This window comes from Pteropus vampyrus, unplaced genomic scaffold (genome assembly GCF_000151845.1).
Source record: "Pteropus vampyrus isolate Shadow unplaced genomic scaffold, Pvam_2.0 Scaffold10, whole genome shotgun sequence".
Lineage (NCBI taxonomy): Eukaryota > Metazoa > Chordata > Mammalia > Chiroptera > Pteropodidae > Pteropus > Pteropus vampyrus.
In genome coordinates this window covers 12,099,386-12,118,792 of record NW_011888791.1, presented here as the reverse complement: position 1 = coordinate 12,118,792, position 19,407 = coordinate 12,099,386, and the positions used below count along the sequence as shown (strand labels likewise).

General features: G+C 33.8%; 1 protein-coding gene across 2 annotated transcripts in view; it reads right to left on the bottom strand.

Moving 5' to 3' along the window:
- Positions 1-19,407, bottom strand: part of SEC23A (Sec23 homolog A, coat complex II component) — a 47,762-nt gene that overhangs the window by 4,322 nt on the left and 24,033 nt on the right. For both annotated transcript variants that reach the window (XM_011376407.2, XM_011376398.2), the window contains 6 exons: positions 17,828-17,981; positions 12,115-12,192; positions 9,805-9,966; positions 7,949-8,035; positions 6,234-6,389; positions 4,526-4,591 (listed from right to left, as the gene is read on the bottom strand). In XM_011376407.2, coding sequence (XP_011374709.1) covers positions 4,526-4,591; positions 6,234-6,389; positions 7,949-8,035; positions 9,805-9,966; positions 12,115-12,192; positions 17,828-17,981 — 703 coding nt within the window. The remainder of the gene's footprint in view (positions 1-4,525; positions 4,592-6,233; positions 6,390-7,948; positions 8,036-9,804; positions 9,967-12,114; positions 12,193-17,827; positions 17,982-19,407) is intronic.

Here is a 19,407-nt window from a genome sequence, read left to right as displayed (position 1 = left end):
TCAGCCACAAAGAGACATGTTTTATTTGGTCTGAATGATGTGGGCTCATAAAATTTTGTTAACTGGGTTATGTGAAGGGCAACAATCAGCTGGAGCGAAAAAACAGCTACGCCCTTTAGAAAAAAAACCCGAAGGTTCTCCCCACAAACCCTGGTTTACCAGAGCCTCCTTCTCCCAAGTTCTGCTTCTTGCATTGAGAAGGTTAGGGTTTCTTATACTCAGCCAGCTACACTCACTTGTTACCCGACGGGCCCCTACGGGTGTTTGATTTGTGACCCCTGACAAATACTATTTAAAGTATCCTTTAACCTCCACTTCTCTGAAGCAATTAACCACCATTTCCCAAACTTTATTGGCGCTACTCTTCTATTTCTTGCAATTTTCTTAACTAAGTCTAAGTTTCTCTTAAATTGTGGGATCCAGAACTAAAACCAATACTCGGATGACCAGAGTTAAATATAATGGAAAGTCTGATTCATGGTACATACTGTACTCTAAACTTCCACATCATAAAATTATACTTGGCTTTTTGTCCCCCCAGGAAATGGAACAGGCTGGAGGATGATACTGAGAATATAAATGTATATGCATTATACGGGCATAAATTTTTTCTCTCACATGTGTTACCTAATCTTTCCATATCTTCCAAGATTAAGCTCCTTTCCTTGCTATAAAAAATACTCCTTGCCTTTCAAGACTTTTAGACCTTGGATTCAACTTATTTATCTATATCAGAAAACCTCCTTAACCCCTAAGCACCACCACAGACCTCCAGTACTCTAATCTCTGTTCTCTGTTCACATCCATTATATTCAACATATGGTATTTTCAAGTACTGCAGAAAGTCTAAAATGAAAATGACAGTTACTCCCCTCAAGTCATTTATAATCTAAAAGGAGAAATAAGTGCCATCAGAAATGGGTAAGAAATAAAAAGGGATGAAGGGGCAGGAATATTATATAAATCTAGTCATGTAATCAGGAAAGGTTTCATGGAGTCAGTGAACTCTGAACTGAGCCTTGAAGGATGGCTATGACATGTCCAAGTGATAACAGGGACAAAGTTACAGAGATGGGAACATGCTCATTGTGTTCAAATAGAATGACAAGTTCAGTTTGACTAAAATGACGAAATAGTTAACTCAAAGTAGAAAAAGTTATTTGGATCATACCATAAGAAACCCTCAAGAGCAATATAAAAAGCGTACCTGTAATTCAACAGGGGGCTACTTAAGAGTCCTTACCAGCATTCTGACTTAAAGCTGCTTTAGGGAGACCGCTCCCGCCAGTGCCAAAATGGAGGAAGAGGCTGAAGCACTGAGACCAGTTAGCAGGTAATTCCAACAATTTATGTGAACAGTAACAAGGACTTGACCTTGGTTGGTGACAGAGAAAGGAAGGAATGGATAGAAGAAACAGATCAAACCATTCCTGAATAATTAGGGCAGAAGTGATGTAATGTGAATGACTAAAGTTCCAAGGCCTGGGAATTGAGAGAATGGTGGGGACCTCTAAAAAAATAAGAAAGTGAGGAAGAACAAGATAGTGTGAAAGAAGTATGTTTTAAGTTGGGGCATGCTGCTTACAAAATGTCTACAGGAAACTCAAGTGATATGCTGCACGCAGTTATAGAAATTCAAGTCTGTAGTTCAATGTGAGGCCAAACCAAAGGTGGAGATTTGCAAGTTGGCCACATATGAAAGCTGAAGCCATAGGAGTGGATGCAATCACCTAGAGAAACAGTGAATGTAGAGGAATCAAGGCAAAATTTTCAGGCACCTCTATATTCAAAGGGAAGGGGCCTTAATCTCAATTATTGCTTCATTTGTCTCCTATCCAAGTTGGACCCCAGAGTCAGTTGTTTAACTTTGCTCTAAATTATTCTACTCCCTTTAATGTGTCCATCTTTCTTACCTCCAGTTCTAAATTACCCCCAAAGTCTTTCATCTTTGGTGCAATGCTTGAACTACAAAGCATAGTTAAAGAACATTATGGAAGCATGCTCAAGAAATTGTTAGAAAATAAAAGGGGTCCTTATCACTACTATAAAAGCCTTTTATTCATCGTTTGTTGACTTCTTGTATTTCTTAAAGCTGTTTTTAATCTTTTCTATTTTCTATCTTTAACCCCAGCATTTCTCACTCTTAGCAAGTAATCTATTACTGAAAAGAAACAAGCAATTATCCAATGTGAGCTTTCTCTCCACTTCAAAATCTGTCTTCAACCTTCTTCTCACCCTTTTCTTGTGCAGAAATAAATGCCTGCCTTCACTCCCATATACGTAGTGCTGGTGATCACACTGTCTCTTTTTGAGGATATTAAACATTTCTAAGTTGTTCTTTTGTGCCCCCTCATATTAGCTCCTTACACTTGGTCTACAAATAAGTTCTGCCCTAACTCTAATAACAACCAGTCTGCTATCCTACTATTCAAACTCTGGGTATTTTTGCAAAAGGATCATTTATACTTACAACCTCCATTTCTTTACCACCTACTAATTCCTTACTATCAATCTCCTACTCAACCACTGTATTAAAGCTGCTTCCCAATGGCCACAAATGATCTAGCCATCAAATCCTTCAACCTTTTTTCAGTATTCACCCTCCTTCAAGTGTCTGTACCATCGGTGTTTGTAGACCCCGTCTTCTTCCCTCTATAAAGTCCTCCCTCCATGGTGTTCTTCTCATTTTCCTTCCACATCTCTGATTATTTATAAAATATTCCTACTACTCATACTTCCTCAAGGTTTTATCTTGCACATCTCTTGCCTCTCTACTCTCTCCTTGGACAAGCATCCACTGTGTTGACTTTAAGTATCACCTTTCTACAACCAACTTGCACATCCTTTCCCTGATCACCAAACCCAAATTTCCAATAGCCTGCTCGATATGGACATCTAGGTGGTATCTCAAACTCAAATGTGTCTAAAATCAAACATTCTCTCTCCATTCTCCCACTTACTGGCACACGTTCTCCTAATTACCTAAGGCTCAAAACCCCAAATTACCTTGTTCTCCCTCAACTATTTATTTCTTAAGAATTCAAACTTACAGAGAAGTTAAGGGGAAAGAACGACGAACAGCCATATACTGTGTAATTAAATTCACTGATTACCATTTTGACACATTGGCTTTATATTTCTGCATTTTCCTTTCCTTTTTCTTCTTGAATCATTTCTACAAGGTGAAGATATCATGACATTTTACTCCCACTTTAGAATATATCTCCTAAGGTGAAGGACAATCTCCTACATAACCACACCACTGTTATCACATTCGAGAAATTGGATAATATTCTACTGGCATCTGATAAACGCTCCATACTCAAATTTCACAAACCATCCCAATTAGAGTTATCTCTCCCTCTAATCCAGAATCCAATCAGAATTCAGACTTTGTATATAGCAATCTCAATCTGCAATAACTTTTATTTTCTTGAAACTTCTAATCAAGTCCCATTGTGTCTACTTTGGAAATATCACCCAAATCCATTCCTTTTCACCACCTTGCATTCATTTCCTCTAACTTGGATTACTTCAATAGATAGTTTCATCTACAGAGTGTTCTGAATTAATCTTATCATTCAACTGTATTATCTAAGACTCAAATTCACCCCTCTGTTCAAAAACCTCCAAAAATGTTCCATTATTTAACAAATAAAGACTAAGACTCAGCTCCTGGATCAAGATCCTCCATAATTTGGCTGTATAATACATTTCCAGTTTTATGTTCTACTATTTGTCCCTACATGTACTCTGCACCTTAGCCCATACTATCCTCTACACAGAATTCCCTTCCTCATGTAATTTCCATTTAAATAATAACCATTTTAAAAGGAAATTTTTCTGAGCTCTTTTCTGATCACACACTCTCTCCTGCTGCCACCATGTGACCTCCTCCCATATTCCTCTTCTAAACTCTTCTAAACTATACTTTACGTCTTTCTAAAAGCACATATCCTATTCTGCTTTGTATTTCAATTCCTTAGGTATTTATCTTTATCTCTAATAATAGACTATAAGCTCTTAAAAGGCAGCAATGATTGCTGTGTACCCTAAAATATCACTACAGAATCCCACATATTGAACACTCGGTAAATGTTGATCTATTGTACCAAGAGGTAAAACTTCTACCAAATTAAAATATATTAATAATGATTTCCAGGCCTCCAGCCTCTACTGCTCTACTACAATCTCTGACCTCTCTTGGCTCACTGTGGCCTTTTGTGGTTCCTGGCCTACCATTTAGTTTAAATGATCACTTCCATCTCATATTAAATACTTTATTATTTTTTCTCTCAAGGGTGTGGTGCTAAATGTGAAATATAGAAGGGTTCTGTCTATTTGATATGATCACTTTTTTTCTGTGGTGCCACCAAATACTAATTCTATTTTCTACTCGTACTTTTTCATTATTTTTCCAACAGAAATTGTTACCAAACACATAGGAAAAAATGTAGCTCTCATTAAAATTACAAACTATAAATATAGAAAGAAATAACTTCCAAGATCTGCTGTTTACACTTACCTGTCCCCAGGCATACATATTATTATGAGTCTGGGAAGGGTTGACTTTTGAAAGCAGAAAACGAGCCTTAAAAACAAAGAAAAAATAACATTATCCATCAAAAATAGACTGTCAATATAAGTTGAACAAATACATTATGCCATCTAAAATCAATTTGTAAAATTGTAAAATTAATTTCTTAAAACGTAACCTTTTAAAAAATTAACTAAATTTTGAAATATGTAGGCCACTCTGTTACAAAGAAATAAATGTATACTCTTCTCTTCAAATTATATAATAAATAATAAGTTGTTGATTCCAAAACTCAGCATATAAAAATTATGTGTGCAACAATTATGAAAAGGTTAATGTGAAATGTACTAAAACTTGTTCTGAAACATCATTAGAGGTTTAAAGTAACAAAAAAAGATAAAAACAGAAACCATGAAAACCTATACATTTAAACAATGTTTCTCAAACTTTTTTAAACTATAGGCTATTCTATGAGACAACCTACCCAACATTTTACCCATCTATCCACTATGCCATATCATCGTGGAAAAAAAAAACAAAAACAAAAAGGAAAATAGCATTGCATATGGGGAGACACCAATGAGAGAACCAGTTATAAATTATTATTTCATACTGGAAGAACACAGGATCTCTTATCTTTTGAAATTTAATACCATATAAGTATTTTTCTACTCTATAAGTAAACAGTTTAATACAAGACAACTGGTTCTAGACTCAGAACATCTGGATTCAAATCCCACCTCCTCCATTTACTGTGTTTCCTGGGCCACAATAACCTAAGTCTCGGTTTCATTAACTGTATAATAGAGATAACAACAGGACTACTGTGAGGATCAAATGAGATACGATATGTAAAGTGCTATTAGCTTTGCAAAGTATCAATACATGGTAGCTACTATAAAACTCTAATACTAATTGCTATCATTTCTGAAGAATGGTCACTGACATGTATTACCTACTTTGTAATAAGGTGTTAGGCACAAGGGATACAGCAAAAAAACGAAGCATAATCCCTGCCTTCAAAGAACTAAGTGAAACAAACTTATAACAACTTATAATTAATTTATTATAACTCAAGGGAGAAGTAAAAAGTATTTTAAGAATGTATGTTAAGGGGTCCAAACCTACTTCTGAAAAGCCCAAAAGAGCCATATATATGTGTATATGTATCTTATTCAATCCTCATAATTCTGAAAACCACAAAAGCCTTTTATAATATCATAATGCTTTCCTATTACATGACATTTTCTAGAAAACTGGAATGACAGAATGAGGAAAACAAAAAAAAATTTATGTGACCACAAACTTCATATTCATAGATTTAACCAATAAATAATAGCTTTAAGAAAAGTACACTAAATTATTTCCCAAGTTGTTTACATCTTCTTGCTCAAGTGAAGCTGGCATTCCCCCAGAATACTCTGGCTCTGTTATTAGAGCTAGGCTGGAGGCAGAAAACGGGAGAAACTGCCAGCTTTAGGCAACTAGGCAATAATGTGCCTGTTCTGCTCTCAGAGATAAGGCAAAAAGCAAGTACACCTTCTCCCTGGACACCAGTATCTCTAGCCCACCTCCCTCCTCTTTCATTTGCCTAGTGAGCAAGCAGCCTATTCAAAGTAAAGTCAGGAGGCAAGGAGGAACAGCTCATTGCAAAAGTAGCAACACACACACACACAAACTAATTAACAGTACTTACCTGGCTGCCCCCATGCTCAGTGTCGATGTACCTCGGCATAGGAAATCGGGAGTGAAGAATCTCTTGGGCGTCATCCACTGGGGCTTGCAGAAGGTGGCGGAAATTTTCATACTCTGGCATGTCCTGGTATCCTGACTTGCGCCACTGGGCTATGGTCTGATTTTAAAACAAAAGAATTAGTATTTTTGTCTATCCAAAAATTTTAAGAGATTTTTTTCCAAAGGAAGTAATCTTCAGAAAATAAAAAATTATGGAATATAATTTCATTTATCACATTAAAAATACTAATTTCTGTATCCTTGAGTAAATAAATACAAAGTTGGGATATCTCTTCACATTTAAAAAGAAATAATTACACCAGGAAACTGTAAAACACTATGCATATTAAATTAATATTGGTTAAAAGCTATCTACCTAAACTTATGATAAATGAGGAAAGTTTTTGTTACATAACATCTCCCAGAGATATCTAAATTAATGACCTACTATTTATTATGAAGTCTTTCCCAACGGAGTTACATTTTGGCAAGTTATATAAACATAAAAACTTTAATAACAATAGCAATAATGTTATAAAGATACAATATCTTTAAAAGGGCATTTGAATCAATTCTTTTATTAAGGTAAATGGCTCCAAAAACCATGTAATTAAGTCACCCCAAAATTTAAACCTAGCTTGTTTTCTAAGTTAACTGAATCAAAGTATGCTCAATATCGTTTTATATCTCTGTATTTAATAGAGGAGCAGTCATCCGTATCTCTGATTTCTCCTTTAAGCACATTAACAAGCTATTTAAAGACACAAAAATTATCAAAAAACAAAAAAATAAGCAAAAAACTTAGCTGTTATATTATAGGCATTACTCTTAAAAAATAAAGGGCACTAGTAACTGGTATCAGCTAAAAATAATAATCAATAAATCTTTTATAAGTCTCGAATAATATTACTGAAAAGATACTTTGAGCAACACCTTTACTACTACAGTAAAAATCTAAAATCATTTACAATTTAAAAACTGAAAAACAAATCGCACAAATTAGAACACTAGACTATGTCTGTGAATAAAGAGGCTCTGTATCTTTCAAAGGATCCAGAGTGCAGTGCTTTTTTTTATGTAGAGGAAGCACTTAAATGCTGGCTGAATGAATACATTCAGGAATGAATAGAGTTCTGCTAAATACCTTGCTAAAGCTTAATAGCTACTCAAATATTCTGCTCTTTTCAATCATTTACCATTCCAATTAAGTTTTAAATTTTAATTCACTTAGGTTTTAAATGAGTGTTGAGATGGTGTGGAGTATTTTTTTAAATACTTTAAATATTTCATGTGGAATACTTTTCAAATAATTACATGAAATAATAATTTTTAAAAAAGCCTGCCCACTGACAAAGGCTGACTCTTCCTCTCTCAATGTCTTCAGGTAAAACCCAAAAGTATGATATGCCTAATGTATACATCAATGCTCTTATTTACCCAACACTGTGTTTTATGTAAAATCTATTTGTCCAATCGTGTGTGGACAAACAGATAAAATAACCACAGGTGAGTCAAAAGCAAATGAAGTCTAAAAACCTATAGCAGAAAGAACATTTTATACATATTTTATTAAAATGGAAATAAAAGTTTATCATAGTGGAAAATACTAGCCACATAGTGAAGGAAAATGACTTCACTGCACCTATGTGCACAGCTTTAAATGCTGTAGAATCTTACCTCACCATGATAAATCAAAATCTGGAAGAAAGTGTCCATGAGAAGAATACGATCTGCAAGAATGCTGCTGCTATCAAGAAGAACCGGCTAACATGAAGAAAAAATGAGAAAGAAGGAAGAAGAAAATAGAAATTATTTAATGACAAAAGATCTTTCCAGTACCTATTAAATTTTTTAAGTTTAAATTTATGTCATATTACTTAAAACCTCTTGCTATTAGGAATTCTCATGGCATATTCTAATTTAATTTTAGAAGTTTCCAAACTGAGGTAACAATTGAAAAATAGTCATGAGAAAATCGAGGATGACTCCTAAGCCTGAGGGTGGCACCACTGAGTGAGAGTGGGGGAAGGCTTAGGGTACAGCAAACTTGGAACAGACGGAAAAATAGGGAATATGGAATGAAACGGGGTGGCCTAAACTAATGACAGAAATTTAGGTATCTCATGCATGAAGATGGTAATTAAAGTTAAAGGATTACACTGCATCACTTAGAGAGAGGGAAGATAGAGAAGAAGCCAGAGAGAACCCTGGAACATGCTAACACTTAGAGGTCTGAAAGGGAGAAGCCAGAAAAGGAAATTGAAATGGAACAGACAGGAGTTAAACCAGCAGGTATTGTAGGTGTCAGAGACATCCAGAGCAAAAGGTTCACAAGGGGAGGCCTTCCTGGGACAACACTGTTGGGAGGTCTGGCAAGATGTAGGATGCCAATACCCTTAACAAGAGTGGTACAGTGATAGAGACTAAAGTGTGACAAGAATATGAGGTGAGAAAGGATAGACAACAAGTTACTTAGATTCTGAGTATAGCTGTGACGAGGACCAGAGAAATGGGGTGGCAATTAGAAAAAAAATATGAAGTTGAGGGAGTTGTTTTGTCTGTTTATTTTGACATGAGTGCTATTAAGGTTTCTATGTTAATAAGAATGGGCCAGAAAAAGAGAAAATGACACAGGAAAGAGGGTACCTCCAAACGCAAAGACTTAAGAAAATGAAGCTAATGAGATTCATGGAATAAATGGAAAGGCTGGAATCTGACAGGAACAGGTACTAGGGACTGTGGGGTTCCAATTTTCCTCTAAACACTACTCTACATTTTCCAGATGTCTATGATTTACATATATTAACCTGAAATTTTTTTAAAGTTATTTCTAAAATTTTCCTTCCCGATTTAAAGAACTACAAGACCAAATATACAGCTAGATCAACATATTAAAAATACATTTTTCCTAGAAAAGTATTGAGATAAATTACTAAACAACTGCAGTAACAAAATAAAACCTATTTTTTAAATATAGTCATTACATACTTTTAAGTGGTAAAACAGACAATTTTAACTACTGAATGAAAAAACTTTGATAACAGGTTAAAATAAGTGGGACAGTTTGTTAACTAAGGCTAAATGGATGATTTATCCCTTTTCTAAGTATCCGGCTTTATAATCAACTGTATCTTATATTCAAAAAAAGACTAGAGGAAAATGGGATTAAAGCAAGAGACTTTGTTCCCACACTAAACTCTGGAATAAGCTACAAATTCTAGAATTATCATCACCTTTAGACACAGTTAAAGACATAAGAATCATAAGCCCGAGAAGATCTAATCAAATGACTGGATAAAATATCTTAAAAGTCTCTTCCACCTCATTATTTCATTATTTTTTTTTAATTATTTCCTAATATGGCCTAGCATGGTGTCAAGCACATAGTAAGCACTTGTACATTTTTTAAGTGAATATATGAATAACTTAAGGTAATTATTCTTGAATTAAATTCTTATATTTAGTAACTATGCTTCAAGAAAAAGTTGTTTTTACTTTTTAATGGTACACATCACAGTAATAGCCGCTCTCACCTCTGGCGGTCCACTAAAAGAATATGCGTACAGAATAGGCTGAATCATGATTAGAGACTGGGTCAGATCTTGACGCATAAAATGATGACGATAATACGAACTCTCATCAGGACTATTGTTAAAAACTTGCAAGAAAGGAGACCTTCTTAAATGAAACATAAACTGCAAGATAAAACATGTGAGATAGCTTTTACCGATTTTAACTTTGATGTTGTTTACTATTATAAAAAGCATTTGATTACAACTACTAACACCACAATAAAACAAGTTATAACATCTAAATTGTATTCCTCAGAAAGAATCTTACTCATATTTACCAATTACTTGAAAATAAAATTCAACAATAGAAAAGTTAAAGTAAAAGAGGTGACTCAAAAGAAAAACAAGAATAGAGACAAAAACCTCTAGCTCAGATCTAAGTTATTCAGAGGATGATCCCAGGTGGTACATTATCAGCATTCTTTGTTTTTATTCCTCAACTCTATGGCCACGTTTCTGGGCTTTTTTTATTACTACTCATTACCACCACCAAAAACTGTAAGAGAGAACGTAAAAAACAGATTTTCTGCTTTTTGTATACCTCCAAAAAATTACACTAGAAAGGGTCTGCACTGATTTTAAAAAAGGACTACGTACACTCAGCTTGTTATCTCCAAATAACATTCTCTATACTTAGTGTTTCGTTTATTCTTTCTCCCCTTCCACTCACTCCTGATATGGAAGAGATCACAAAGGGGGAGTGTTAGGCCTGAATGAAGGACAGCTATGCTGTCCTCTGATACGAAGGGTCTTTGATACAATCATAGGATCAGCTCCAAAGTATTTTCATTTGTCTTTCAGTTACTTCTCTCACCTTCCTTCAGTCCTCAGGTCTTGAATGCCTACATATTGCTCCTGCCTGGGATTCACTCCTCAGTTCTCTCCCAACACATACCACCCTGAAATTCTCATTCTTTTTCTATTTTCAATGATCCATAATGCATTGAGAGGCTAGGCTCTCTCATCTCTTACCACTTCAGCCATTCTTGTTTATTCACAGAAATGTTTAATTGGTAAACTTGGGGTTAAATATTTTGGAGATGAAGATCTCCCTTAAATTTAGACTGTCACCTTTTAGAATGCTTTGAAAACCCAAAGAAAAAGTATTTTTGGGTTCTCTGGTCTCTATTTCCAGTAGAGGGGAAAAGATGAGATGCCCATAGTTCTCAGAATCTAAAAGCCTAAAAAGCATTTAGTAAAATACTTAGGCTAATGACCTCACTCCCTTTCCTATTAGTTTCTACTAAGAAGATAAGGCCTGAGAATTCCCTAAAGAGACAGGTTTTTTGCCTGCCTTAAGACAAGTGGATTCTGCCTTTTCCTGGGTCTCCAAAACCTCACTAGAGGTTTAGGGAAGTCTTCCTCTATAAACATGGGAGTTCTAGGTCACGGATCAATAAAAGATTTTCCAAAAAAGTAAGAGGAGCTCTGAAAAGAAAGCTGAGGCTTTAAACAAAGTTTTCATGATCAAAAATAGAATTTCCACATCTCATTATTAATCATCCTTGAAGGCTAAGTTAAAATGCCAGCTCTTCTATAAATATGTATCAAACCGTCCATTTGGAAGGATTCCTTTAGGTTTCCTTTAAAGTCTGTATCTCTCTCACAGCATTTCTCACTTTCTGTTATGTGTTGTTTATATACATTTCAGATCTCATTCTTCAAACTGAAAGCTCCTTGAAAATGAGATCCACGTCAGTCATCCTATTCTCCTAAAGTTCCTTGCACACAGTACTTAGTTGAATAATGACCTGTCACTCATATAAACAACGTAAACTTTTTAAAATAGCTATTAAATTAAGAGAGAGAGGGATACATTCCAAGGCCCAAGTTAAAAAGTTTCTGTAAGATAAATCAAATTAGCTTTTTTTAATTGATCTGGTTTATCCCCATAAAACTGTTCTCAGGTGATACCAGGCTATAAGACTAGTTGATTAGTAAAATTACTTCAGATGAAGTTCTTTTGGTGCCACTATAATTAGATTCTTTGTATCAGATGGAAAGCTAATCTTCCCTACACCTAATTCTATTCCACAATAGGGTCTAGTGGAAATTTCTATTCATCACAAACGAATGACTATGTGCAAGGCCAATATAAAAATGCTACTCACAGCACAATGTTAATTTCTAAGCTAACCCAAAACTTACTGAACCAAAAGAATAACCCAATACAACAGGTTATATAAGATAAGTAATAAAAAACAAAATAACAAGAAAAATGAGATTCAATGCTATTGTCAACATAAAGAACACAGACCTATATCTACTCACCTGTGGATAAAGGGAGAAAGTCTCTGAAAATCTGAAGGAACTTGGATCATCTTTGTGATATTCTCCAAATTTCTGACACTAAATAAAATAAAACATGTTAGTAATCTACTTCTTGGCATAGAATTAAAACTGTTGCCTATATACATATTCTATTTTAAAAAGCTATTACCCTTTAGCAGGCAAATATTTTATATACGATATTAGAATATTACTTATAGACTTACCATGAGACTGATTACAATCAAAGAAATACATTTGAATTTCAGAAGTAAAAAATACACTGCTCCAATACAGTAACAACTCATCTTTATATGTTTGGATTTTTTTAAACTCAGTGTCTCTGACAGCTCTTAGATAATGACCAAAAGAGCTCAACATATGCCCCTTAATACTCTACCGAAAAAAGACAACAGCCAAGTAACAGAAAGATGCATTATCAACATATCATAGTGGCTACAAAGCAAGTTGCTGGTATAAAATTTGGCTTATCAGAAACAATAAATACCAAATAGAGGGGAAGACTGAGGAAAAGAAAATTAGAGACCAACAGTCAGACTGGCAAATAAATAAGAAACATAAAGGCAGAAATTAGAAGGAAATAAAGTAAAAAAGACACATACTCTGGCAAGAGAGAAGTCCTCTAGAATAATGTGACCAAAGGCATCTGAACAACTGAGATAATCCACATAAAGGAGTGCTTGAGCACAATGACTGACACTAAGTATTCAGTAAATGTTAGCTTCCTCTCCTTGTTCTTGAGCAAAGTCTCTGCCCTGAAAATATTTTACAGTACTTATGCAACTGGTTTATCTCCTGACAATGTTTATCATAATGGTTGCATATGATTAAGGGCAAAAATAAAAACAAAAGATAACAAAGGGTTCACTGATGCAAGTAATACTAAATTTTTGCTGCCTGGAATATTGAACTGTATCATGTATGTATTTATCTATGTCTTATAGAGCACACAAAAAGGCATAAATGACTTGATCACGTTTTTGGCTTCCAGGAAAAATCATTCCAGAACCACAGTTATCCAAAAGATAGAAATGCTATAGTTGCATAGCTAATCTTCAGAAAACAGATCTTGGTATCTGGGAGTAAAAGTCTGGCAGTCTTCAGTGCTCCTTAATTATACTTTGCTGATGAAATTTATAGATTAAGATAATCCTCGCTGTCCAATATGATAGCCACTAGCTATTACACACATGTAATAATTTGTAGCAGTTAAAATTAAATAAAAATTCAGTTCTTCAGTTGAACTAGCCATTTTTCAAGTGCTCAATAGCCATATGTGTATAGTAGTTCCATAATGGGCAGTGCAAATTATAGATATTTCCACCACTGCCGAAAGTTCTCCTGAACAGTGCAGATCTAGAATAGCAAATACACTTGAAGAGTTCTAGAATATCAAATACATTGAAAAGATTTTGTGAAAAAGCCAATTGTCATACATTATTCAGAACTACTGATCACATTATATTAAATACACACATTTTAAACTGTGCCTAAGATTGTTAAAGCATTGGACAAAATCTGATAATTATAGTTAATGATGGCAACAAAGATTGCTGACTTTTATGGTTGGGTAACTGGAGATGTCCAAAAGGTTAATTTCCAGAGTGGCATGTATCTGATACTTATGTCCAAAATTTTTGCTTTTATTATGAATATTTTTTATGTCATTAAATATACTCTATTACTCATTTTTAATGGTTGATTAGCATTCCACTATATTCAGATACATACCATAACTTTCTTAACCAATCCCCTCATTATTAGCATTTACATTTGTCCCATAATATCTTTAGGATAAATTCTTAGAAGTAGAATTTCTGAGTAAAAGATAGTTTTTAAGCTTTTGATATATGTCACCAACTGCCTTGTATTTCTTAGGTTATCCAGATGTTTACAAAGGTTGTACAGATTCGTACACCAACCTATAAGCTATGAAAATGTCTGTTACCCTGAATATTAACCAACTCTAAGTAGTATGCTATTTTTCTAATTCTTACCAGTTTGACAGATACAAAATTGTTGTCTTGTTGACTTTCATTATAAGACTGGCAACTTTTTCATATGTTTATCAGTTACCTGCATTCCTTCTTTTGCTAATTCCTTATTCATGACCTTTGCTCAATTTTGCCCAAATCTTATTGATTTGTAAGAACTCTTACATATAAAAATTTTCACATTCTATCACATATATAACAAATAATATAGTCTATACTTTACTATAGATAACATAAAATTTACATTAACATATACAAACATAAATTTCTAATCTCTAGGTTACTTCTTTAAAAAATTTCTGAACACTTATCAAATGCTCTAGCATTAATTCATCATAAGTAGCAGTCCTTATTTACAACCTACCAAAAACACTAATACAAATGAGAAAAAAGACTGAAACATAAAAGATATCTATCAAAGATCCTCCATTTGAGTTATTCAGAATACAACTGGGCAGATAAAGCAACAATAACACAGTTTTCTTGAGGAAAATAACACTTGCAAGAAGCCTAGTCCTGTCTTTAATTCAGAAAATAATTATTTGTGCATCAAGGCAGTCATATAAAGGGCTCTAAAAGTCAAAGCTTAAGCTCTTTAAGAAAATGGTAATAACAAAAACAGGATAACAAAAGTTCTTGGTCCCACTGGTGTAGCAAGAAAATTATGCAAGGGAAGCCCCAAGAGTCTGAAACAAGAGAAATTTCCTGGGACAAGTCTAATCAGATGAAGTATTTATCCACTGGGCTGGCAGCACAGCTAAAGGAAAAATATAATTAGTGCTTAGTGGGTAAATCAAAGATCAAAGATGAAAAAGAATCAAATACTAATTTTAAGTTGTAAGAGAACGTCATTCAATAGCAAAGGTCAAGAGTCAAAAGGGTAAGGAACAGACTCATGAAGGTAGACACAAAAGTGACCCAAACAAGAGACAGATGGAGGCAGCAAATCATGTGTTGATGCTAGTAGCTTAAGTGATGCTGACCAAGCGGAGCAAGGGCTTATTTTAAAGATGTCAGAAGCAAATGTGGTACCAGCACCAATTTGGCCATAAAATTGCCCATTATCTAAAAAGGTTTTTAAATAGATGTTTATTTTTAATTAAAATTACTTTAAATCCTCCAGGAAAAAAAAAAAAAAAACCAAAAAAACAATTATATACACTATGCCAAATTAAGGCAAAGAGGTTGGGTAGTATAATTTCATATATTTTTTCACTAGAATAAAACTTAGAAAAGCATAGTTCCTAAAGGCATTAACCCTTTCTCTATTTGTATTGCTATCAGGTTGCTAAAATTCAACAGTATGGAATCAGTTGCACCTGACACATTAGCTACTTAGAATAGTTTGTATAACTAAAGTTCATTTATCATCACCTGAAGCTTCACTTATACACTAATTTGATTTAATCAATTAAAAAAAGAAAGATCACATTCTCACCACTTTTACCATACATGAGGGGTTCTTAGCCACTAGGAGTTCTATAAGAGACTATGATTTTTTTTTTTAACTGGTTTTTGAACTTTGGATACCATAAGATACCAGCCACAGTGATAGTTTCCAAGTTACCCTGTAGCAATTTCTTTAGTCCCATGTGGCAGTATGCAGTAGAACTGTTCATTTGAATTAACTTCTTTTTCAGTTTTTGATACAAGTGAGGCCACAGATAATTGGTGAAAGCTGTTTTTCACAGGAAGCAGGGCAGTAGTCTGACATTATCCGCCTTTCCCCGCCAAAATGCCTCCACCAATTTCCTCTTGGACAGGATTGTCATCTCACTTATGAGGATAAACTATACTGTTGTTACAGAAGATCAGAGTAAAATTTCCATTATGTTATGACACACCTGTCCTCTAGTCCCAACAGCACTGCTGCTGTTGTAAATGTAATAAACTGAAGAATGTGTAGATTAGAAGTGAATTATACTGTGAGGTTTTTGTAATTTTGTACTTCTTGCAACTGTCTCATTTAGTTATTTACAAGGCCATTCTATTTTACATTTTATTAGTATTTGTGTTTCACAAACATGTCAGTTTTTCAAGTGTGAGATAGAAGAGAAAGGTTCTAGACATAAGCCTACAGAGAATTCTGAAGAAGTATAATCTTCTGTAATCACTTCACTATACTCATGCAACAAGGGACACAGAAAAGTCCATCTTCACAATGAAAGCTACTTATCAGTGGTTTTTACCTGGGCTGATATCTCAAGTTGTACTATTCAATTTTGTGTCAGGTGCAATAACCTACAAATGCAGTAACAGCTCCAGCAAAACTTAAAAAGCACTCTACTACAATCACAGTCATTTGACAAATAAAGGTGCTGATTTCTTCAAACAGCTTTTAGAATCTCAAAACAATAAAGTGTTTGTTAGTCACACTTAGTGAAAAGGATCAGGAAGCATGCAATTTCTTAGGACAACTTCCTACCCAGAAAAGGAAAAGTCACACGGTTGGGGGAGAACCCAATAATGCCAATATGTAATAAAATTACACTAAATAAAATACTGGGACAAGATGCAATCTGAGAAACTGAAAAAAATTCTATCTGAAAACAATATAAGTGAATGAATTGATGACATGCCACATGATGCTGAGAGGTTTGCATAATTAGTTGAAAACTAACGGCTTCTCTATTCAGGTTGATGAGTCAACAGATTTCACCAAATTGCTAAATGGTAGTTAAATTCAAGAAAACTTTTCTAATGCCCTAAACCAGCAAAGGTCAAATATATTTAATGTTTTATCTTCCTATCTTGGTCTATGTTTGAGAAACTGTTAGCATTTGTACTAGTGGTGTACAATCAATAGTTTACTCCATGAAAGGTTTTATGTCTCTTGTTTAAAAAAAAAAAAAAAAGACATGCTGATGTCAAACAACACTGCTTTCTTCAGAGGGATGCTAGTGTGAAAACACACTTGGAAATGAAAGGGAAAAAAGCTCTGAATGATGCTATAAAACTGGCTAACTTTACTAAACAAAGACTAGTTCACTCAAGAATGCTTTAAAAACTACATGAATATCTGGACAAACAGCACAAAAGGCTCCTGCTACAAACAGAAAACCAATGACTTAGCAGAAAGAATTCTCAACAGGGTGTTTGAGCTGAAAGCTCAGCTAAAGAACTGAAGAACTACTTTCAAGCAAATAATAAGCCATAGTTTTTTTAATAAAAATGGAACATTAGAAAAAGAACTTAATTAAGCATTCTAGGTCGTAATATAAGTAATAGCTTCCTGAATTGTTAAAAACCCATCGTTATCAATAACTTCACTAACATACACTTTGATAATCTAGATGTAGATAATCAAGACTTGTCTATATTTTTCTATAATTATGTATAATTTTTACATCCCAATTTTTCTCTTAAAAATTTCCATTAAAATGAAAATAGAAAACTAAAACCATAGCAATGAAGAAAATATGTAAGAAAACAGTTATAGTAATAACAGCCAAAAAAAACAAAAAGAAAAAGAATAAGTTACGTAATTGTCACTCTTTTATTTTACAGAAAAAAAGGCATTTTAGTTTACTGGAAGAGGTAAAGAAATTCTATTCATTATTATGGCTTTCTCAGCAACTTGAACACGAGTCCCTCATACAGTCAGTTACACTGTTAAGTACTTTGAAAGAGATTATCAGCAACAAATATTTACTACAAATAAAGGCAAACAAATTTAGAAAAGAACGATGTTCACTTCTTACCAGTCGAATGAGCTGTCTGTCTAGCCATCTAAGCACATCTGGCCCTTCCTCTGTTTCTGCTCTATATACTGCCAGCCTGGCCATAAGAATGGCAGCTGCCTCCTGGTCAAAAGACGCAGCAATATTTTGGATTTGAGTTTGAGCATCTGCCCAGCTAAAGAAATGAAAATGCAAAGAAATGCCACTGAATTATTATATTCACAATATCATAGTTGGCTATCACACATATTTAAATTTAAAAGGTACAGTAAATTACTCTAGTATTTCGAAATTCCAATATTACTTAGAAAAATTAGTCTTTTTTTAAAAAAATCACTAATAGCAAGTTTCAGTACAGCAGTCATTCTTTTTAGAAAAACATACTCAAACCTAATGAAATCTTCTAATGTAACTATAAAGGTAGATCTCTAAACATTCCTTAAAATATTAAGATTTTTACAAATAAAAATCATAGAATAGATTTGTGCATGTGCATGTGTACATAGATACACAAGTACCAATATCGGACTTTAAAAATTCATTTATTTAATTTTATAAAAGCATAAATATGGAAATATAAAATAAAGGCTATCTCCCAGTCTAAGTAATTCTCATTTACTGAAATGGAAAAAGAATATCAGAATTCTTTTTCTCATTGGTTGTTTTTTTAATGGGCTATTAAGAGCTAGTTTATTTTTTTATATCAATTTTTTAAATTAAATTTACTGAGGTAACATTAGTTAATAAAATTATATACGTTTCAAGTATACAATTCGACAATACGTCATCCATATGTTGCATTGTATGTTCACCACCCAAAATCAGATCTCCTTCCCTCACCATATATTTGACACCCTTTACCCTTTTCTACCTCTGTACTCTCCCCTTTCCCTCTGGTAACCACTAAACTGTTTCCTGTGTCTCTGAGTTTTTGTCTTGTTCATTTATTGCTTTCAGCTTTACATCCTACATATGAGTGAAATCATATGGTTCTCAACTTCCCTCTTATTTCACTTAGCATGATATTTTCAAGATCCATTCATTTGTCTTCATTAGTGATAAAAATTAAATTTACAATTACTATGTATTCTTTTTCTCCATGTTAATACCTAAAACCAATTAAAAGTGAAAACTTTAGTCTAAGGGATCAATTTGATATTATATATAAAATAGCAGTAATTTATTAAATTAACATGTTCTATAAATCCAATCCAATTAAACTGATCATTGGTAGACCCAGCAATAGTTTTTGTTTGTCTGTTTAATACTTCACAGAAGTTTTGTAATAGTTAAGCTTATCCTAGTTCTAAAGTATCCCACTTTAAGGAAGTTTGGCAACACTTATACATAACCTCTTGAAAGCTGGACCACTTTTTACATGACTCAAAGATGTAAGAAGTGATCTCAAGGGAATTCAGGCAATAATGTGTTCAAAATTCTTCTCTCTTCTTCCTCTATTTTTCATTTTTTTCAAATAGATAAGTAACTTTTTAATATTTTCCAAATAACTGACAATTGTGAATTATCTCAAGTCTGTGCCTAATTATTCCCTCTTAGAAACTATCTCAACAAATGTAGTAGATGACTGTTACACAAAATAC